Source organism: Equus asinus, chromosome 10, assembly GCF_041296235.1.
Source record: "Equus asinus isolate D_3611 breed Donkey chromosome 10, EquAss-T2T_v2, whole genome shotgun sequence".
In the NCBI taxonomy this organism is placed as follows: domain Eukaryota; kingdom Metazoa; phylum Chordata; class Mammalia; order Perissodactyla; family Equidae; genus Equus; species Equus asinus.
In genome coordinates this window covers 54,206,805-54,228,899 of record NC_091799.1, presented here as the reverse complement: position 1 = coordinate 54,228,899, position 22,095 = coordinate 54,206,805, and the positions used below count along the sequence as shown (strand labels likewise).

Below are 22,095 nucleotides of genomic sequence, written 5' to 3'. Positions count from 1 at the left end.
CATCCAACCAAGCCTTCATCCATCCCTCCAGCCCATTCACCATTCATTCACCCACTGATTTATCCATTCAGTATCTAGCCATGCATCCATCTATCCATCCAATCTCCAATCCACTCACCCACTCCTTGACTAATCAAGGTAGCCACTTACCCAACACTCACCCATTCACAGCCTGGAGCCAGGCCCTGTGACTGAGATGGGGATGCAGAAATGACTCAGACCTGGTTCCTGCCCTCTAGGAATTCACAGTCAATGGGGAGAGGCAAATAACAACACATACACACAGACACACACAAACAGGAAATTTCCAAAATGGTGTGATCAGTGCTGTGCTCTAGTATGTCCAGATACAGCGGAAGTTTGAGAAGCAGGTCGGTGGTCAGGCATTCAGATGAGATGTGTGCTGCGTGCCAGTGCTGCGGTAGCCACAGGATAGGGAGGGAGATATGGCTCTCTGGGCAGGTGGCTGGGAGAGAGAGAGCCTGCAAAGGAGAGGGGGAAGATTGCAAAGTGCCAGGAACACGGGGTGAGTGCCCGCCCCAGCCAGACACCTCTTGTGTGCATGACTACACTCACTGACCCCCCGTTGCTGCCCCCAGGCACTGCTGACCTGCCTAGGAACCGAGACAATGAAGCAAGCAACACAGTTACAGTTGTCACCCAATGGGCAGAGCTGTTACCAGCTCCAGCTCGTCCCCAGTCTCCAAGACAAAGCAGGGACATCATATCCACAGCCCCAGCAGGAGCTGCCTTTGTCCAGGGAGACCCTTCTGCCACAGCTGGACAAGGACAAGACGGCGCCTCACCGTATGCCACGCCTCCGGGCTGTGGTTGAGAGCCAGGCCTTCAAGAATGTCCTGGTGGATGAGATGGACATGATGCTGTCCCGCGCAGCCACCCTCATCCAAGCCAACTGGAGAGGCTACCGGCTCCGGCAGAAGCTGATCTCCCAGATGACAGCAGCGAAGGCCATCCAGGAGGCCTGGCGACGCTTCAGCACCAGGCGCCTCCTCCGGTCCGGCAAGATGGTGGAGAAAAAAGTTAACCTGGAAGAAGGGGACATCCCTTACCACCCCCCACAGCAGGTGCGCTTCCAGCCCCTGGAGGAGGCCAAGTCCCTCCCGGCCCAGCCCGTTATGGTGAGCAGGGAGACTCAGTTCCCTTCCTCCGACAGCCTGGCTGCCTGCGCCCACCAGCTGGCCCTGCTGCAGTCCCAGGGCACTCCACAGCCTGACGTGCAGGCTCCTGGTGTTACGGGTGGCCCAGGGATCACCTTCCTGCCACAGCAAACCATCACCATCAGGCTTCCATGTCCAGTGAGTCCAGATGCAAAGAGCCAGCCATGCTTGATGACAAGAACCGTCAGAAGCACCTGCCTCGTCCACCACGTAGAAGGGGACATGATGAAGACCAAGCAAGTAATTTCCAGAGCTAATAAGGCAGGAGCCTCGGGGCCACCGTTCGGAAAGTGTGCCCAGGCAGCTCATGGGCCTCTCAAGACCCAGCCTCAGACCCCCGCAGAAGCAGAGGTCCTCAGAGCCCCAGCGCAGAGAGGCCCAGTGCCTGTGATGACCAAGACCCCACCCCAGCCGTGTCCAGCAGCTACGATGACCAAGACCCCACCCCAGCCGTGTCCAGCAGCTACGATGACCAAGACCCCACCCCAGCCGTGTCCAGCAGCTACGATGACCAAGACCCCACCCCAGCCGTTTCCAGCAGCTATGATGACCAAGACCCCACCCCAGCCGTTTCCAGCAGCTACGATGACCAAGACCCCACCCCAGCCGTATCCAGCAGCTACGATGACCAAGACCCCACCCCAGCCGTATCCAGCAGCTACGATGACCAAGACCCCACCCCAGCCGTGTCCAGCAGCTGCGATGACCAAGACCCCACCCCAGCCGTGTCCAGCAGCTACGATGACCAAGACCCCACCTCAGCCATGCACAGTGCCCACGGTAACAATAACCAAGACCCCACCCCAGATGTACCTGGCGGCCCCGATGACCAAGACCCCGCCCCAGACGTACCCAGCAGCCCCATTGACCAAGACCCCACCCCAGATGAGCCCGGCAGCCACGATGACCAAGACTCCACCCCAGATAAGCCCGGCAGCCACAATGACCAAGACCCCACTCCAGTCGTGCCTGGCAGCCATGATTAACAAGACCCTACTGCAGATGTACCCAGCAGCCATGATGACCAAGACCTCACCCCAGCCATGCCCAGTACCCACGGTAACAATAACCAAGACCCCAACTCAGGTGTATCCAGTGGCCCCAATGACCAAGATCCCACCCCAGACATATCCACGAGGCGTGATGACCAAGATCCCACCCCAGCCTGGTCCGGCTGCTCCGATGACCAAGACTCCAGCCCAGATGCAACCAACAGCCTCAATGACCAACACTTCACCCCAGACACGACCGGTCGCTATGATGACCAAGACCCCGCCCCAGACGTGCCCCATGGCCTCAATGATCAAGCCCCCAACCCAGACACGACCAGCAGCCATGATAACCAAGACCCCGCCCCAGATGTACCCCATGGACACAATGACCAAGACCCCACTGCAGACGTGTCCAGCGGTGGCCAAGACTCCATCTCAGATGCTCTCGGGAGCCGCAGTGACCAAGACACCTCCCCAGACGCGCCTGACAGCCATGATAACCAAGACCCCAGCCCAGTTACGCTCGGTGGCCGCCATCCTCAAGACCTTGTGTCTGCCCCCTCCGGCAGCTCCGCCTCCAGCAGGAGTGGCAGCTGCCATTCCCAACACCTCATCCCACGCATCTCTGGATGGAGCAAAGGCCAGGGCTGTGGCAAACACACGGCAGGCGGCGGGCATGGTCAAGGTCTCGTCCCACTCGTACTTGACTGAGGGAAAGGTGAAATGCTTCCCCCCACCTGCCCTGGGGGCTGTGGCTCCCAAGGCTCCAGCCAGGCCTCCTCTGGAAGCCGAGAAGATTAAGGCCTTCCCCCAGAAACAGGGGAAAACGGAAACAGCACGTAACACAAGTGCGGCCGCGGAAATGCCCAGGGCTCCCTCCTGGGCCAAGGTGGCCGAGGATGGGAGCAAGGCACACCTGAGGATGGACATCAGGAAGGTCCAGTCCCAGGTGTATGTGCCTGTAGAAATGGCCGTGGCCCTGCCGCAGGCACAGGTGGCCACACGTGTGAGCACAGCCTCGTGCCAGACGTACCCGCCTGCCAAGCTGACCAAGGCCCAGTCTCTGGCGCACCTGGACACCTGTCTGACCAAGGTGCAGGCCCAGGCGCGTCCGGCCAACGGGGCCGTCAAGGTCCAGTCCCAAGTGCATCTGCCCGCGGGGCTGAGCACGGCCCCGTCGCAGGCCCAGATGGTCTCGGAAACGGCCAAATGCTTCCACGCAGCCCACCAGCCTGCTGAGCTCAGCAGCAAGACGCAATCGCAGCCACTCCTGGCGGGGTTCAAGGCCTCCACCCAGCCCTGCCAGCATGTCGGCACCCTTGGCACTCTGCCCAGAGCCAAGCTAGAGGACAGACTGACCCAGCTCCCGCCCCACAGCTGCGCCCAGGGCAAGGCCACCCAGGGCCCACGCCAGGGGGCCTTCGAGACCCAGAGCTTGCCAGTGCCTCTGCTGGCATCTGCCGGACACTCCACGTGCAACGTTGAATCCTGGGGTGACAGCGTGGCCGCCCGGGCCCAGCCATCACTGGCCAGCCCGGCCATACCCTGCCAGGAGGAGCTAGCAGCCTCCCAGCTTGCCTCTCTGTGCGCTGAGCTGGCCGCCCTGCTGGGCTCCCAGGAAGACATCCGTGCCCTGCTGGCCCGAGCGCTCTCCCAGGGGGAAGCGAGGGCAGCCCTGAATCAGGCCCTGTCCAGCGATGTGCTGGGCTCCACGGTGGCCAAGGCCCTGTCCCCAGGCATGCTGGGCACGGCGCTGGTGAAGGTGCTGTCCTGGAGCAAGCTGGACATAGCCCTGTCCCACACCATGTCCTGGGGTGAACTGCAGGCAAAACTCACTAAGGCCACGCAGGGCAAAGTGGTGGATGCGCTCAGCAAGGCCCTGACGGAGGAGGAGCACGCCGCCCTGAGCCAGGCCCTGTGCCAGGGCGAGCTGGGTGCCATCCTGAGCCAGCCTTTGTCTCAGGCGGCCCTGAGGACTGGAGCCGGCCTCCCCAAGGCGGCCACAAAAATGATGAGAAGCGGGATGACTGTGATGCCCTCCCCGATGGAGGTGGACCGGAGGGAGAGCCCAGTGGCCACATGCGGGCCCATCCTCAGCCCTGGGAGACCACAGCCCAGCAAGGTCAGGGTTCTCTCGGCCGGGGTCTGGGAGGGCTTTGTCACAGGCTGGCCCACCAGGCTCTTGGAGGGGATGGGGGATGGGGCCGGGATCATGGGGTCACCCTGCTCATCGGTGGTCTCTGTGGGAGCCTCCCTCACCAGGAGGGTGATCACCACCATTTATCAGCATCCCCTGGCCGCTGCCCTGGACCCCACTCTGTCACGGGAGATGGGGCCCAGCAGGGACTCCTCTTTACAGCTATATCTGAACCTGGAGGTCAGTGAGGAAAATGTGTGCCCTCACCCAGTGGTCCTTGAATTGGCATCAGATCTCAACCCAGTGGCGAATGACACGGGCCCCAATTTGCCCAGGTCACCCCACCTGCAGCCTCCCCCTAGTGTGTGGCAGCCGCTCATTGCCAATGGCGTGGGCCCAAGCACCAGCCAGCCATCAGTGGCCAGTGGCACGGCCCTGAGCTCCCACAATCCACACGTGGTCAGCAGGGTGGCCTCACGCCCGTGGGCGTCGTCGGGGCAGGGCAGGGTGGCCCCGGGCCAGTTTCTCAGCACTGTGGGTAATGGGAGGGCCAACCAGTCTCACCAGTGTGCCACTGCCCATGGGGGTTCTGCTTGTTGGTGTCAGTCCTCTGGGGTCGGCAGGGTGCCCCCCAGTGTGTATCGACCCTCAATGGCCAAAGGTCCACAACAGCCATCCATGGTCCCTGAGGAGGATATGCAGAGGACTCAGTCCCCAAATCATAAACGGGCCTCCCTGGGCACTAGGGATGTGATCAACAAGGTGACCTCAAGTCCACAGAGGGCTGCCACGGTGAGCAAAGTGTCCTCAACCCAACCACGGACCCACAAGGCCTGTGACGTAATCCCACTTCTCCTGCCTGGTTCCGTGGCTCCTGCTCGCCGCCAGGCACCCAAGACTCAGGCAGATGCCAGTCCATCCCAAGCCTCCCCAGGCAGTCCGTTGGCCTCCCACCTTCTCCATATGGCCACCTCTGGGCAGGAGAGGAATCGAATGCAGGCTACCGTTTCCAGCATGCACTGCCCACAGGGGCTGCTGATGGGCCCCACACTCAGGAAACTGGTGGCCAGTTTGCCACAGGGTTCAGACGATGACTTAGCCAGAAGCTTCTCCCAAGGCTCCACGGACTACAGCCCAAACATGAGTGACTCCCAGAGCTCATTGTGCACCTGCAGCTTGCACAGCATGTCCGCCAGCTCCGTGGCCAGCCTGACCTCTGTCCACCTGGTGGAAGAGGAGTCCTGGGAGGCCAGCTCGCACAAGGACCTCCTTCTAGATGGTTCCCTCTCTGGGGAGGCCATGGAAAGGCCCCTGGAGCTTGAGGATGTGGAAGAGACCGAGATAGTGGGCCATAGGCACATGATCCCAAACCTCCACCAACAGTCCCCCGCAGCCTCAGAGCCGACCCCCACTCTGTACCACAGCTCAGTGTCCAGTCACATGACCTTGGGTGTCCACTGGGGCTCAGATGGTCAAGATGACAGGGATATGTCCTTAGGCCAAAGCTCCATGGGTCCGAAAGAGAGCTTGTCCCAGAAACCCGACAGGACAGGGCTGACAAGAAGTCTGTCTTCAGGTAATGTGGTCCCTACCATTTATCAGCAGCCATCTGTGGCCAGGAGGTTGACTCCAAGCCTATTGCAGCCATCAGTAGCAAGTAAGGTGGCCCCAACCCCAGGCCAGCCTTCTCTGGCCAGTGGGGTCACCCTCAGCCTATCCAATTCATCTAAGGCCAATGGGGTGGCCCCCACCCTAGGCCGGACATCTATAACCAGTAGGGCGGCCCCCAGCCTAGGCCAGCCATCTCGAACTAGTGGAGTGGCCCCCACACTAGGCCGGACATCTATGATCAGTGGGGTGGCCCCCAGACTAGCCCAGCCATCAGTGACCAGTGGGGTGGCCCCCAGCCTAGGCCGGACATCGATGACCAGTGGGGTGGTCCCCAGACTAGCCCAGCCATCGATGACCAGTAGCATGGCCCCCAGCCTAGGCCGGACATCTATGACCAGTGGGGTGGCCCCCAGACTAGCCCAGGCATCAGTGACCAGTGGGGTGGCCTCTAGACTAGCCCAGCCATCAGTGACCAGTGGGGTGGCCCTCAGCCTAGGCCGGACATCGATGACCAGTGGGGTGGCCCCCAGCCTAGCCCAGCCATCGATGACGTGTGGGGTGGCCCCCAGACTAGCCCAGCCATCAGTGACCAGTGGGGTGGCCCCCAGCCTCGCCCAGCCATCAGTGACCAGTGGGGTGGCCCCCACACTAGGCCGGACATCTATGACCAGTGGGGTGGCCCCTAGACTAGCCCAGCCATCAGTGACCAGTGGGGTGGCCCCCAGCCTCGCCCAGCCATCAGTGACCAGTAGGGTGGCCCCCAGCCTCGCCCAGCCATCAGTGACCAGTGGGGTGGCCCCCACACTAGGCCGGACATCTATGACCAGTGGGGTGGCCCCCAGCCTAGCCCAGCCATCAGTGACCAGTGGGGTGGCCCCCAGCCTAGCCCAGCCATCAGTGACCAGTGGGGTGGCCCTCAGCCTAGGCCGGACATCTATGACCAGTGGGGTGGCCCCTAGACTAGCCCAGCCATCAGTGACCAGTGGGGTGGCCCCCAGCCTCGCCCAGCCATCAGTGACCAGTGGGGTGGCCCCCAGCCTCACCCAGCCATCAGTGACCAGTGGGGTGGCCCCCAGCCTCGCCCAGCCATCAGTGACCAGTGGGGTGGCCCCCAGCCTAGCCCAGCCATCAGTGACCAGTGGGGTGGCCCTCAGCCTAGGCCGGACATCTATGACCAGTGGGGTGGCCCCTAGACTAGCTCAGCCATCAGTGACCAGTGGGGTGGCCCCCAGCCTCGCCCAGCCATCAGTGACCAGTGGGGTGGCCCCCAGCCTCGCCCAGCCATCAGTGACCAGTGGGGTGGCCCCCACACTAGGCCGGACATCTATGACCAGTGGGGTGGCCCCCAGCCAACCCCAGCCATCAGTGACCAGTGGGTTGGCCCCCAGACTAGCCCAGCCATCAGTGACCAGTGGGGTGGCCCCCAGCCTCACCCAGCCATCAGTAACCAGTGGGGTGGCCCCCAGCCTAGCCCAGCCATCGATGACGTGTGGGGTGGCCCCCAGACTAGCCCAGCCATCAGTGACCAGTGAGGTGGCCCCCAGCCTAGCCCAGCCATCGATGACGTGTGGGGTGGCCCCCAGACTAGCCCAGCCATCAGTGACCAGTGGGGTGGCCCTCAGCCTAGGCCGGACATCTATGACCAGTGGGGTGGCCCCTAGACTAGCCCAGCCATCAGTGACCAGTGGGGTGGCCCCCAGCCTCGCCCAGCCATCAGTGACCAGTAGGGTGGTCCCCAGCCTCGCCCAGCCATCAGTGACCAGTGGGGTGGCCCCCAGCCTAGCCCAGCCATCAGTGACCAGTGGGGTGGCCCCCACACTAGACCGGACATCTATGACCAGTGGGGTGGCCCCCAGCCAACCCCAGCCATCAGTGACCAGTGGGTTGGCCCCCAGACTAGCCCAGCCATCAGTGACCAGTGGGGTGGCCCCCAGCCTAGCCCAGCTATCGATGACCTGTGGGGCGGCCCCTAGCCTAGCCCAGCCATTGATGACCAGTGGGGTGGCCCCCAGCCTCGCCCAGCCATCAGTGACCAGTGGGGTGGCCCCCAGCCTCGCCCAGCCATCAGTGACCAGTGGGGTGGCCCCCAGACTAGGCCAGCCATCAGTGGCCACTTTATTGGCCTTCAGAGGATCCCAGCCCCCTGTGATCAGTGGTAAGGGTGGTGCACTCAGCCAGCCAAGCTGGGCCCCTGGGGTGAGTTCAAATGCACTGTCATCAAGGGTGAACGCAGTGGCCCCTAGTCCGTGTCACTCATCATTTGTGAGTGAAGTCACCTCAAGTGCACCGTATCCGTGTGTGACTAGCAGCATGGGCCAGGCTCTGAGCCAGCCCTTTGTGGCCCCTGGGCTGGGCCCATGTCAAGATCCTCTGACGGCAAGGGGGGAAGCCCCACACCTCTGGGCCCCTGAGTTCTGCGAGGTGTCCCTGGGTTTCTGTCAGCCCCTTAGTGTCGGTGGGAGGTGCCCAACTGTAACTGAGCATCCCTCTGCCGCTCCTTCCGCCCCAGTTCTCCACCAGGCATGCATGGCCCGCGGAGAGGACTCAGATTCGGGCCAGGCAAGCAGTGTGTGTCAGGGCATTGTGTTCAGGGACATGGCTGCATGCATACCCCAGGGCGCTGTGGCTGCTGGCATGTTCCCCAGGATGGCTCCAGGGACCTTGGCTGCTGGCATGTTCCTAAGTGTGTCTCAGGGACCTATGTGTCCTGGCATGACAGGGAGCATGTGCCAGAGAAGGGTGATGACTGGAATGAGCCCAGACCAATCTCAGGTGGTCAGTGGCACGGCTCCCATGGCAGCCCCGGCCGCTGTGGCAGATGCCCCTTTGGGTCATGAACAAGCCTCAGAGGTGGGCCCTGGCTGCTCCCTGGCTTCATTGCTCTGCGGACTGGCTATGAGTCCATCCAAGTCCCTGGCCAGCGGGGGCCCCGGCACGTCTCAGGGCCATGTCGATCTTCCAACATCTTTGGACCACCAGTGTCCTCCTGTGCCCACAGTCGCTGCATCTGGTTACCAACAAGTATATGATTTCAGCTGGGAGCCTGGGATGGGCATAGCCAGTGGGCTGGCGCCATGTTCTGTAGCCAGTAGGATGACCACAGCTGTGACCCTAGGAACGGTGGTCAGTGGTGTGGCCCCCAGCCTTCTACCAGGTTATACGGTCAATGGTGTGGTTCAGCCCCTTCCTCCAGGGGCCATGGTCAGTGGCATGATCAGGACCCTGCCTCTGGCTTCTGTGGCGAGTGGGGCATCCCCTAGTCTGAGTGTAGCACCTGAGGCTGGTGGGAAGAGGCGAGATCTCCCTGGAGGACCCTCTGCCAGTCTGACTGCTCTCAGCCTGCCCCAAGGCTCTGAGGCAAGTGCCCCTCCGGGTTCTGTGGCCTCTAGTGCAGTCCCAGCATCCATGGTGGGGGGGCTGAATCAGGGCCTGGCTCTGGGGCCCATGGCTAGTGCAGCTTGTCTGCCCTCCGCGGCTGGAAGCATGGCCCCGAGCCTTCTGCAGGGCTCCATGCTCGTGGAGACCACCCCCCAGCTGTACCAGGAAGCCCTGGCTGGGGAGGGCTCTACAGTCCCCTTCCAGGCATCCCACGCCACTAGCCTGGCTCAAGTTCATCCCCAGGCCTCGGAAGCTGGTGGCCCAGCCAGGGGAGTGCACCAGGTGCCCACGGTTCTGCAAAGAGCCTCACAGTTGCACCAGGCTCTTGGGGTGGCACCTTCTGAGACCACAGATGGCCAGGCCATGATGAAGCCACAGGACCTGTACGAGGCTGTGTCCCAGGTGTCCGTGTCCAGTGAGCAGTCCGTGGTCCTTGAGGACACCCCATGGATGGGCGATAGTCCCTTGGCAACTGAAATTGACCATGGTCGTGAATTTCTTGTAGAAGACGGGACTCTTCCCAATGGCCAAAGGCCCCTGTTGGAGGAGGTGGTCCCCAGCCAAGCCAAGTCTATGACCAGTGGTATGGCCCCTGTCCCTCCCCAACCCTCAAGTTTTGCCAAGCACTCCATAGGTGGCAGTGTCACCCCAATTCTGCAGCAGCCAATCAGCTGGGGGGCCCCCAGTTCCCACTTTGTGGCTGCTAGCAGGGTCCCTAGTGTGCAGATGGGATCTGTCAAGGGCACCGGGGCCCCCTTGGCTCATCAGCAGTCGTCAGTGGCTCACATTATACCCCAGAGCCACTCCTATGGGATTCAGGCTTCTCCCACAGTCTCAGGGTCACCCAAGCCGGCCTGTGGCAGTACTGTGGCATCTAGTTTGCACCTGGGGTCTGTGGCCGGGATGGGGACCCCAAGCACTTCCAGGTCAGGTGCCTTCAGCGTGGCCTCAGCTGTGCCGCCATACCCATCCATGGCTAGCAGGGCGGCATCTGGGGGGCTCCAGATGGAAGCTGTCCCCAGTGCACCCCGGAAGCCAGTGTCTGGGGATGTGGCTCAGAACAGTCACCACGGCTTCCTTAGCTCGAGAAAATCCTACAGGTCTGTGCACGGGAAGCTCGTTTCTGAAATGCCAGATGATTCCTTGGCCAAGATTGTGCAGGAGCAGGCCTTCAGGAGTGCCCAGGAAGGTCCTAAGTATTCCACGGGGCCCCCACTGGCCCCACCGCCCATCATCCGCACCGGCCAGGTGGCCCACAACGCGGCCGCTCCTCGGCTGCACCTGGGGCGTCGGAGGGTGTCTCTGGGCTACGAGTCTTCCCCTAGCGGCTCTCGGCGGCCCCTTTGTAGCCATGAGTCACTTCTAGGGTCTCAGGATTTCCATAGCGCTGTGGCCCCTGTAGACAGTCACAGGGCATCCCTGACTCCTGCTGTCCTCCAGGGCCCCATGGAGGCTGGCGTGGCTGGTGGCCAGGTGTGGAACTCTGCTGTCCCCAGTGTAGCAGCTGGGCCCATGAACAGTGCTGCGGCCCCCGGCGGTGTGTGGGAGCCGGCCAGGGCCACCGTGCCATGGGACGCTGTGGGAAGCCAGGTGGTGGCGGATCCCAGACAGTCGGGGGAGCTGGTGGTGTCGGTGCAGGACATGGAGAAGATAATCAGCCAGGCCGTGGTCACGATCCAGGCGTGTGCACGCGGCTACCTGGTGCGCCGTACCATCAGGGTGTGGCACCAGTGGGCCATCGTCATCCAAGCTGCCTGGCGCGGCTACCGTGTGCGGCAGGAGCTGGCCCGGCTCTCCAGAGCAGCCATCGTCATCCAGGCCACGTGGCGGGGCTTCTGCACCCGCCGGGGCCGCGCCCAGCAAACGCTGCAGCCGGGCACGTGGGCCGAAATGGGTGGCGGGACCAGGACGACGTCTGACCACCGCTGCTTCCAGTCCTGCCAGCCACACGTCTGTGCCCTTTGCCAGTCACTGAGTCCTGGACTGGGGAGCCCGCCCAGCGTGGTGATGCTTGTGGGCTCCAGCCCCCGCACCTGTCACATGTGCGGCCAAAGCTTGCCCACGCGGGTGGTGCACGGCACCGGCCAGGGCTCTTCGAGCCAGGCGGGCACGCCCTGGGACTGTGCCTCGCAGCCCGTCACCCCGAGCCTCCAGCAGTCCCACCTCCAGAACAAGGCGGCCACGACCATCCAGTCAGGCTGGAGGGGCTTCCTCGTCCGCCGCAGGCTGAGACAGCAGCAGGGAGCAGCCAAGATGCTTCAAGCCACCTGGCGCGGCCACTCTGCCCGGTCTTCCCTCACCACGGATGCACTCCTGGGGCCAGCGGCCTGGGACAACCCGCAGCACACTCAGTGGCCAGGCGTCTAGGACCTTGGCTGCCCGATGGGGGGACCCCCGGGAGGGGCCGTGTGGCTCTCTGGGTCTAATGAATAAAGCTCTCTGCAGCCTGGGTCTTGGTCCACCTGTGCTCATGGGGGCATCTTGGGCATGGTGGTGGGGGGGTTGGGGGCATCTGGAACATCCTGGATGGGAGGGCCCCCAGAGCCTCCAACCACACAGTTGATACCTGGGGGTCTGTGGCGGGGATGGGGACACCAAAACCTTCCCGGAGGTCAGGGGCTGCCAGCACGGCCTCACGTGTGCTGCCGTATCCATCCATGGCTAGCAGGGCGGCGTCCAATCGGCTCCAGATGAAAGCTGTCCCCAGCACACTCCAGAAGCCCACGTTTGGGGACCTGGCCCAGAATGGTCTCCATGAGTCCCTGGGCCCTAGAAAATCCCACAGGTGTATGCATGGCTGCCTCCTTCAGGAAATGCTGGGGGGTTCCAACCATGTCTGGATTGTGGGGGAGGCTGGGTCCACCCCTAAGAGCCCCAGAGTGGGTAAGAGAGAGCCGGACACAGACAACTGCAGCGGGGGGGGGGGGGGGGGGGGGGGGGGGGGGGGGCAGGGACAGGGCAGTGAGGGAGGGAGGGGGCTGGGAGCCCCAGAGGGGGCCAGAGGAGGGGCAGGCGGCTGATGGCGTCTGTTTGGGGCAGCTGTGGAGGGGGCCAGGAGCAGTGGGGGCTGCAGGGGGAAGGAGCACTGGAAGGGCCAGGGGTGTCCTGAGGGCATGGACAGAGTGTGAGGGCTTCAGGGTCATGGTCCAGGCGGGGTTTTTAGAAGAGATGGGGGTTAAGTGGAGAGGAGGGCAGGAAAGGCGCCTTTGGCGAACAGTAGCACCGGAGGGCCCGGCGCCCCGAGGCCCCGCCTCCGCCTCGCCCCTGCGCAGCCCCGCGCCGCCAGCAGGGGGCGCGCGCGCGCAGGTGTAAACAGAGGCACCCGGCCGCACACCTATGCGGAGCCCCGCCTTCGCCCTCCCGGCCGGCGCAGGAATGGCCGGCTTCCAGCTGCCGCCGCTTCTGCTGCTGGCTCTGGGGCTGCTGCTGAAACCCACCGGAGATGCCTCCGCCAGCACGACAGGTAAGAAGGAGGCCCAGCTTCCAGGAAGCTGGCCGGGGCCGTACCGCCAGCCACACACCTGGCGCCCCGACCCCTCCCTCCGGCCGGGCGCGCTGGTCTGCCAGCGCCCCCACCCCAGAAGGGCTGCTCCTCCTCACAGAAGCAAGTTGGGGAGGTCGTGAGGACAGCTGGAGCCCGGCCATCCCAGCCGCCAGGCTGTCAGTTCTGTGATCCCAGCATGACCTGACAGGCGAGAGGCTGGCGGCCGCCTGGGATCCAGTGTGAGTGTCCGTTTGGAGCCTCACCTTCTCTTAGCCAGCCCCCAAAGGGAGAAGGGTGAGAACCGCAGGACCACGGGGGTGGCCAGGGACAAGAGCTCACTCCCTGGTCGCTAAGCGTCTATGGCTCCCAGGAGAAGTTCTGGGTACCTGACAATTTCCTTCTGCTGCCTGGAAGATGGTTCCTGGGGTGGCGAAGAGGTGAACTTCTTGCATCCCCTCCCCTCCCCCCGAGGTATCTCTCTGACCCTGTCCCAGCCCCAAACCTTTAATGTCAGAGCTGAGGCCACCACATACAGGCAATGGCTTCATACAGAAGGTGCCACATTTATCCCCATTTCACAGCTCAGGAAACAGAGGCTTAGCAAACCAGGGCTCTCAGCCTGTGCCAGACCTGGATTAGAACCAGTCGACTTGGCTTGTACCAGCCTCCTGGTCTAGGAGTCTCTGGGCAAAGCAAACTGCTGGCACAGTGCATAGGAACAGCTCCACTTTACCTTCTTGTCAACTCTCCAGCAGCTCATGAGCACCTGCCTGCTGTGCCAGGCACTCAGTGGAACCTGTGTCCTCCACCACCTCCTTTTTCAAGGCCCACTAGTTTTCCTCAGTTCACTTTAAAAGTTCATCTCCCCAGAGTTCTGGCTTGGCTTGGGGTCCACTGTGGCCCCTGAGTCATCTTCATTTCAGCAGAAACTTATCGTCTGGATTCCTCCTCAGATGATGATGTGGGAAGCAGTTTGGGGAGGCTGGCCTCTTAGTCCTTGACTCCTTGGAGGGGCCCTCTTCCCACCTTCCCAGTCACCTTGGCCCAGACTCGTTACCATTCTGAGCCTCAGTTCCCCATCTGTAACATGGAGATGAAGTCAAGCCAGTGGACCATGCCTCTTCTAGACTCATTTATCATTGCTCCAGCGCCTGGGAGATGGGACAGAGAACTGGGGGTCTGCGTGTGCACCCAGCCCCCTCTCGGGGCCAGTGCTGGGTGTTATTTCCGCATTTCTACAGCTTGGGGTGAGGCAAGGGAGGAAGCACAAAGGTCCGCCCAGGGCAGAGTGGACGGGGTGTGACAGGGAGCGGTCGATGAATGAATCTGCAAGCAGCTAAGGTGCCCAGCAGGTGGGAACTGGGAAGGAAGTGATTGTGGGAGGTGGCCCACGAAATATTTACCCTCCCTCAGCCTGGCCCCTGGGCTTGGTGCCTGGGATGGGGCTCGAGCCAGGGAGTGGCTGGAACGAGGCAGGGTGGGTTTCCAGAGACTCAAACTGCTGGTTATTCCCTGAGCCCAGGCCTCTGGGCCTCCCATTAAACTCTGAGGTTAGCCAGGGGACCTTCCAGGCACCTGGGGGAGAAGGAGGGGGCTGCTCTGAGCGCGGGGGCGGGTCTGTGCCGCAGAGCATCCCTCAGCACACTGTGTGCAGGCCTGTGTGAGCCCGACGGCACTGCCTGCCGATGATGTCCACTGGACGGACAGAGAAAGCGAGTCCCAGAAGGTTTAAAAGAGCTGCCCGCCGTGCTGCCTGGGTCCCAGCCCAGAGGGCTTCGAGAGCCCCGGAGCCAGAGCGGGGGCTGGGAGGGTCTGACCGGGCTGGAGCCCTGGCTGTGGGGCTGCAGACCAGGAGTCAAGGGTGTCAATGGGGTTTCCCACCGAGCGCTCGAGTGGCACTGAATCCTCCCGGTCTCCCTAAGGGGCAGGCATTCACTATCTGGGGTCACAGGGAGAGGCATCCAGAGAGAGGCCAGGGCCACAGGCCCTCCTTCCTCGTCATCTGCTCCCTGTACCCTCAGTGATATTTTCTTTCCAGCTGTTACAAGTTCTTCGATGACCTCGGAGAGTGGGACAGAGAGCACAACTCTCAAAAATCTCAGTGCTTCTCCCTCCAGCCACAGCCCCCTGACTTCAGAGACAGGCTCCAGCATCACCCCCAGCACAGCTACTTCAGAGACAGGCTCCAGCATCCCCCCCAGCACAGCTACTTCAGAGACAGGCTCCAGCATCCCCCCCAGCACAGCTACTTCAGAGACAGGCTCCACAACCCTTAATGGCCCTTTAAATTCAGAGACAACCCCCACCATCCAGTCCAGCCCCAGCTCCGCAAGTCCAGGGTTGGTACCCACCTCCCCACAACCAGAGACAATTACCCACCCCAGCTCTGGCTCCCCCAGTTCAGAGCTCATCCTCACCTCCCACTCCAGCACCCTGAGCCCCACTTCCCCCACCTCGGGAGCAGAGCCCTCCTCCATGCCGTCGGCCGCCACTTTCAGCACCTCTGTGGCCTCTGGCCCTGGTGAGTATTGGGAGGTTGGGAGTAGGGGTCCGTGGGGGCACGAGGCTGTAGTTCTGGTATCAGCCACCAGGGGGAGACACAGACCTGAGAATATGCTGGGAAGGGCCTCTCGCCATCCCGCCAACCCTGGACTCACTTGAAGCTCTTCAGACCTTCATTCTGTGCATGTTTATTAAGCACCTACTGTGTGTCAGGTCTCGTGAGACCAAGTTATGTTGGGAGACAGGTTATAAGTAAATTGTATGTTTGTTTATAAAAGAACAAAATACAGCAGGATAAGAGATTGGAGTGTGAGTGCAAATGGTTTGAAATTTTTAAAGAGTGTTGAGCAAAGGTCTCATTTTGAAAGAGGTAGAGGAGGGAGCCATGCAGGCAGCTAGGAGGAAGGCAGCCGGGGCAGCAGGCACAGCCCATGCAAAGGCCCTGAGGTGGGACTGTGTGTGGTGTGTTTGAGGAAGAGTGACTTGGCTGGAATGGGGTGAGTGGGGTACTAGTGGGGGGCAGAGGGGCTGGGGAGGTTGCAGGGTATGACCACACAGGGCCCCAGGGGTTCAATAGCGACCAAGCATTTTTAGGGGATATAGAAAAATCTTTTGTTCAAAATAATATGTTGTCTCCAAAATGCTCAAAGGAGAGTGCAAACACGAGCCTTTTGCTTAAAGTCACAGGATATAAACTATCTTCACAAAGCTTTGCATTTCCCATGCACCCTCAGAAGGCCACTGTGTGTGGGAACAGAGTTCTAGGTTAGATTTTCCTCATGCTGCAAGCACTCCCAGGAGCGGCCAACGAGGGCAGCGAAAGCACAGTGAACTGGATGATTTCCTTGTAGACAAATATATTCCAGAGCAGAAGGATCAAAGTGGGCTTCAACAAGGTGATGGCGGCGACGGGAGAGGAAGGAGAGCGTGGCTTCCTGGGAAGGGCCGAGAAGGCTCTGGCCCTGGTGGCATCTCAGCCTTGGGAAGGGCGGGCCCAGGGCTGACTCGGGGCTCCTCCCCTCAGCTCCGGGTGACACTGGGGCCCCCAAGTTGCACAGGAACCCGGGCGTGGTGGTGGCCGTTTGTCTGCTGGTGTCCGTTTTGCTCATCGGGTCTGTGGTGATGGCCGTGAGGTGCAGCCACCGGGGTGTGTCTGAGTTCCAGAAGCTGGAGAACGTGTCCATGGTGAGCTGGGGGCTGGGCGGGAGAGGCTGCCCCCACGCAGGCCGGGCCCCTGCTGCAAAGGCCCTGTGTGTTCCTCCTGCAGGGCGCCGTGAGCCACACGTCATCCTTTACCCGTCACCCACCGGAGTGACCCCGACTGGGCTGAGACTGGGGCTGGGTGCCTGGGGAGGGTCGAGGCTTGTGGGAATAAAGCCCTTCTGTTCCTCGGCGGCCTCCTGAGTCATGGATTCATGTGACAAACTTTTCTGAGCACTACTACATGCTGGGGTCACAGTGGGGGCCATTTCTCCACCCTCGTGGGGCCCAGAGCCTCGAGGGGAGGACTCCAATGACATCATTTCAGGTGGCACTGAGGCCACAGATTGGGGCTGTGGCCAGACCCGGGGGCCCGGGTGTCCAGGTTTGCTGGGGGCAGGGAGGTCTCTCTGGGGAAGGCGATATTTGAGCCGAGGCCTGAAAGGTGGGCAGGAGCTGCCTGGGGACAGCCAGGGAGGGTGTCCCAGGAAGCAGGCACAGCGGCGGTAGGAAGGACTCGGGATGAGCAGGGTCGGGGGTGAGGGCAGGCTGTGGGAAGGAGCATGGGTTTTACCGGAACACTGTGGCCAGTTTCCAGCCAGCAGGCATCAGAGCCTGGTCCATCTTCCTTCTGGTCCTCGGGAGGCAGAGCCCTGGGCAGGCTCTCCAGGGGGCTGGGCCGGTGGGGCAGGGGCTTGGAGGCCGCCAGGGGCCGGAAGCCTGCAGAGGCTGGGAGTCAGGACAGCCCCGTCTCAGTCTTGAGCCTGGCCCGCTCTCTCCCTCCCACTGCACAGGAGGGAAAGCTGAGTCCAGGAGGCCAGGCCTGGGGCTGGGGCCCCTCGGCAGGTGGGCTCTTCCTGTGCCTAACCCCCCAGGGCCTCCCAGCGTCTCTAGCAGAGCAGTCTAGAGGATCTCAGCCGTGCCCCTTGGCCACGACTTGGGCCTGGAGAGGCTAACGTCAAGGTCACCCAGCACAGTAGGGTGAAGGCCACCCAGGGAGGGTCATGCTCCAATGATTCCTGGGGGCAGAAGGGACGGCGGGGCCTACCGTGCAGGTGGCAGCTCTGGTGAAACATGAACTCTCGCCGGTTCAAGAGGCAGCAGCACCATGCGGGCCTCTGCTTCCTGGCCACAGGGCTCCCCCACAGCCCCCCTGCAAACGCTGGCTTCCTGCTGCAGCTTCAGCCCCCGCTGTTTGTGGGGAGGGTGTTGACTAGAGAGGGTCGTCGTTCTGCCTGGGGCACACAGCATGATGGGCAACTTTCCTGGAGCCTCCAGGGACCCCCAAGGGCCACACCCAAACTGCTGTGGCCGCACCTTGTGGGCTCTCTTATGAAGCGCTGTCCCAGACCAAGCTGGTACAATTCTCCCATTTTACCCCAAAGCTGCGCCTCTCTCTGTTTCTGTCTCTCTCTCTCTGTCTCTCTTTTCTCTCCCTCTCTCTAGCACTCTCTCTGGCTCTCCATGTTTCCATCTCTCTCCCTCTCTCATAAGCAAACACAGGAACAATTAACACCCGCCCACCCAATACACACACACACACACACACCTTGTCGTGCTCCTGGTCATTCTCTGTCTCACACCCATCTCTGGACACGTTCACACCCTCCTGGTCACTCTGCCTGCCATCTCCCTGCTGGGGCCTAAGGATGGCATGTGGTGGCCTGGCACTCAGAGTTAAGGGGCCCTGCTGGGGGTACCCTGGGCCGTCCTCTTGGGCAGGGTGGGTCCTCCACTCCCCCGCTCCCAGGGCGGCCACGGGGCTCAGGACTCAGTGGTGGCAGTGGCTGTCAGGCCTGCCCGGGCCTCACAGAGCCTGTGTGAGTTTGGGGGTTCTCAGGCGGTGGTCTGGGGTCCCTGAACCTGGCAGGGCTGCACTGGGAACTGAAAGAATCCCCCTGGGGCCTGGGGCCTTGTTCCCGGGGGAGCTGATGCTCCCAGGCTGCTAACGCTGGTAGGGAGCAGGGAGGGGCTCGGGGGGCGTGCGCGGGCGCCGGGGTCCCTGTAAAGGTCTGGGTGGGTGTCTCACACGGGTGCCTGTGGTGTGGCCCAGGCTACCTTGGTTGAGTGTCTGTGGGCTCCAGGAGAGGGTGCAGGGCATGGAGTGAGCCCCTATCTGGGGGGGTCTCGCAGGGGAGGAGCTGGGCTCCCGGGGTGTGAGGGTCTCACATCCGTCTCCCCAGGTTCAGAGACATCTATGGCATGGGGTGCAGCAGATCAGCGCTCTCCTTCCTGCTAAGCGAAGTGAGTGGTGGGGTGGGCTTGCCTCGGCCTGGCCCTGGGGCAGGGGTCCCACGCCTCGCTACTTGGAAACACCCAGAACTGCCTGGGGACTGGCTTACAGATGGGGAAACTGAGGCCCAGAGAGGTCACCAGGAGTCTGGGACTCGATCCAGGTGTCCAGCCCAGGGCTGCAGCCAGTGATTTTGAGGGCAGGCGACCAGCAGGGGCGGGGGGGGGGGGCACCAGGGACCCCTCAGGCCTAGACACAAGGCTTTGATTACCAAAGGAAAGTGGGCCTGGGGCACGGAGGGCCAGAGGCCACACCTTCAGGGCAGGGCTAATGGCCCCATTCTGGGAAAATGAGGCAGGAGGAAAACACAGTAGTGAGCAGGGAAGCTGGCAGGAGCTGGATCTCACTCCCAGGTGGGTCACCGAGGCCTGAGTGGCAGGTGAGCTCTCTGGGACTCTGTTTGCTTGTGTAAAGAAATGGGCTCAAACTGTGTGGATTGAGAGAGGTCAGGGTGAGCTGGTCCCCTGCCACGGGCAAGTCCTACATGTGTTAGCTGGTTTGTCATGCCCCAGATGTCCGCGGGAGGAGGAGGAGGGAGGCCCCAATTGACAAGTGAGGAAACTGAGGCACAGAGAGGCTGGCACCCCCTCAAGGTGAGTGGCCGAGCGAGGTGTGACCCTAGGCCTTTGGGAGGCTTGTCCGGGCTCTGAAGCCCTGCCATTGGGCTGAGCCCTCATTGCCACCACTGCCGGGGACCTTCCCCATGTGGTGTGTGGCGTGTGGGAAGGCGCTGGTTGGGCAGCCTGGGGAACCAGGTGGACGGCTCCCTCCCCGAGCTCCACCTTCCTCCTCTGTAAAGTGGGGCCCCCCGGCGCTCCCCCAAACACTCAGTTTACAAACACTTGCATCTGGAGCCCTTCCTTGTGCACCTGCGCTGGGCACGGGGCACACGGGGGGCACTCAGGAATGAAACCCCAGGCCCCACCTGCCTGGCGCTCACAGGGTGGGGAGGCAGGTCGTAAACCCAGAAAAAGGCAGGCGGCTGCCGGGCCGGGCAGGAGGGGCTTCTCTGAGGGGTGACATCTGAGCTGAAGAGTGGATGAAAGCAGCAGCCAGCCTGGGGAGAGCTGGGGCGGAGCTCGGGCAGAGGTCCCCATGTGGTCTAGGAGCAGCGAGGATGAGGCGGTGGGGCCGGGGCCGCTGCGCCAGGGAATGGAGAGAGGTGCGAGGCGGCAGCGGGAGGCCCAACACGTGGGGTCTTGGGGGCTGTGTGGAGGGCATGGGTTTCGTTCTAGGGGTGCTGGAAGCCCCGGGAGGGTTAGGAGCAGCCAGGGGCAGGTTCAGGGTTTGTCTTAGAGGCAGGACTTGGAGTCACAGCCAGGGATGGGCAAGACGGACGACTCTGAGCCTCTCTCCTGCCCTTCCCCCCAGGGCCTCCGTCCCCACGCCAGCCTCTCACCCAGGGAAGCAGTTAGTCTGGAGTGGCAGGCTGACTGAGCCCCCCCAGCCGCCCCCGTCCTTACCCCACCCCCGCTCCGAGTCGAGGAGGCAGCGGGGCCGGGCCGGGCCGGGGAGTCAAGGTTTGCTGAAGGCCTCCTTGTTCAACCCGTTGCAGGTGTTATCAACTGCTCCCCACAGGGCCTGTCTTGTCTGCCAGGCCCCCCCCAGCCCAGACCCAAACATCCAGCTGCCTCCCTGGCACCCCCTCAGGGTCACGTGATGCCCAAACCAAGCCCAAATTTGCCCAGATTCTGGTTTTTCCCCCCCAAATCTTCCCCATCTGGGTAATGGTGGCTCCATCCACCCAGGTGACTGTGTGGCTACTAGTTATCTGGGGAACCACTAGTCATCCATAATAATCACTAGTTATCCTCGAATCCCCTTGAACACCGCACAGCTATGGCCCGTCTCTGAGCCTCCAAAACATGTCCCAAAGCCACCTGTAGATGCCCCGGGCCCTGTCCTACCCAGATGCTTCCCCAGCCTCTGCCCTGCACCCCCCTGCCATGGTCCCTGCCCCCTGAGGCAGGCAAGGAGACTTCTTAAAACCGTACAGCCAATCACATCCCTTGAAAGCTCTCAGTCCACTCCCGGAACCACTTCCAACTCCTCCCTCACCCTTGAGGCCCCACGTCAACTCCCCAACTCACTCCCACACTCCGCTCCAGCCTCCCTGCTGTTCCTCAGATCTGCCAGTTTGTTCCCACCTCAGGGCCTTTGCACATTCTGTCCTCTCTGTCTGGTATGCTGTTTCCCTAGCTCTCTGCTGGCCACCTCTTCACAAGGGCCCCTAATTACCCTCAGCAACATTATCGCTCCCCCATAACTCTCCAGGTTCTTACACAGTGGCTTCATTTTCTTTCTAGCACTATGCAAACTATCTTTTTCTATTTGTTAAATGAATAAGTGAGTGACTATGAACGTGAGCAAGTGGTTTTCCCACCTGGAACTCAGTTTCCACATGCAGAAAACGGGCAGGTGACATCTCAGTGGGCCTTCTGTTCTGGGAGGAGCCGCTGTCTCCACACACCCTACTCTCTGCCCTTCCTGCACGTCCTCCCAGCCGCTGGGGACCCTCCCACTGGAGGCCTGTGGGGAGCTGAGATTTCTGCATTAGAATTCAGCTGCCCCTGGGAGAGGGTGGGGACAGTCCTGTTCAAATGGGGAGGACAGTCAGGTATCCTGGGTCCTAGAAGGATCAGATCTGTGCAAAGAGCTGAGAGGGGATGAGTGAGCGACCCCTGGCTGTGTGACCCTCAGCAGGTGATTTCCTTTCCAAACTTTAATATCCTCCTCATGATGCGAGAATAAGAGGACCGACATCATGAGGAAGGAAGCGGGCTGAGCAGTGCGCCCTGTGCTTAGTAGGGGCTCAACTGATGTACATTACACACATACACACACACACACACGCCCCGCCCTGGCTCTGGCCCTGATTAGCCGGTGGTCTTGGACCTCAGTTTCCCCATCTGAATGTTTAGTCTGATAGTGGAGACAGACTCATTTGTGAGGCTCGAGGGCGGAACGGGAGAAGGCTAGGCCGCCCCTCTGAGCCCCGCCTCTCCCACCGCCCTGTGGGCTCCTTTGCCTGCACCGCCCCCTCCTCAAGGCTGTGGGTTCCCGTTTCGGTGCCAAGTTCGGGGTCAGCACCGCGGACAGCACCCAGCCTGTGACCGGTGCCTGCGGGGCCCTCCTTTTTTATCAGCAATCTCAAGGAATTGGTACTGTTTTCATCTCCCCCATTCACAAATGGGGAGGCTGAGACCTGCTTGCCCTAGGCCACACGGCGTGGATTGAACCCACGTCTGTTGGGCTGGAGAGCTCACACTCCCGACTCATCAATTCATCCTGATTCTCTTCGATCTTTAAATGTCCCACTG

At 61.8% G+C, this 22,095-nt stretch overlaps 2 protein-coding genes and 1 long non-coding RNA gene across 4 annotated transcripts in view; 2 read left to right on the top strand and 1 right to left on the bottom strand.

Moving 5' to 3' along the window:
- IQCN (IQ motif containing N) overlaps window positions 1-11,741 on the top strand; it is a 28,405-nt gene extending 16,664 nt beyond the window's left edge. The window contains exon 2 of the mRNA XM_070519468.1: window positions 600-11,741. Within this exon, the coding sequence (XP_070375569.1) occupies window positions 630-11,663 (11,034 nt within the window). The 5' untranslated portion in view covers window positions 600-629 and the 3' untranslated portion in view covers window positions 11,664-11,741. The remainder of the gene's footprint in view (window positions 1-599) is intronic.
- An 848-nt stretch (window positions 11,742-12,589) lies between these two features.
- On the top strand, window positions 12,590-16,673 carry CIST1 (colon, intestine and stomach enriched 1). Of its 2 annotated transcripts, XM_070519467.1 has the most exons (5): window positions 12,601-12,759; window positions 14,819-15,119; window positions 15,210-15,301; window positions 16,307-16,467; window positions 16,550-16,673. In XM_070519467.1, exons 1-5 carry the CDS (start codon window positions 12,633-12,635, stop codon window positions 16,595-16,597), a joined length of 729 nt encoding a protein of 242 aa, XP_070375568.1. In that variant the 5' UTR covers window positions 12,601-12,632; the 3' UTR covers window positions 16,598-16,673. The 2 variants fall into 2 exon arrangements, with proteins under 2 accessions (XP_014687077.3, XP_070375568.1); XM_014831591.3 differs by having other exon boundaries at window positions 12,590-12,759; window positions 14,819-15,301.
- On the bottom strand, window positions 15,461-17,681 carry LOC139046392 (uncharacterized). Its single transcript, XR_011506415.1, has 3 exons — window positions 17,531-17,681; window positions 17,057-17,211; window positions 15,461-16,543 (listed from the first exon to the last, which is right to left on the bottom strand). It is a non-coding gene; the product is annotated as an uncharacterized lncRNA (long non-coding RNA).
- Between the last annotated feature and the right edge of the window lie 4,414 nt (window positions 17,682-22,095).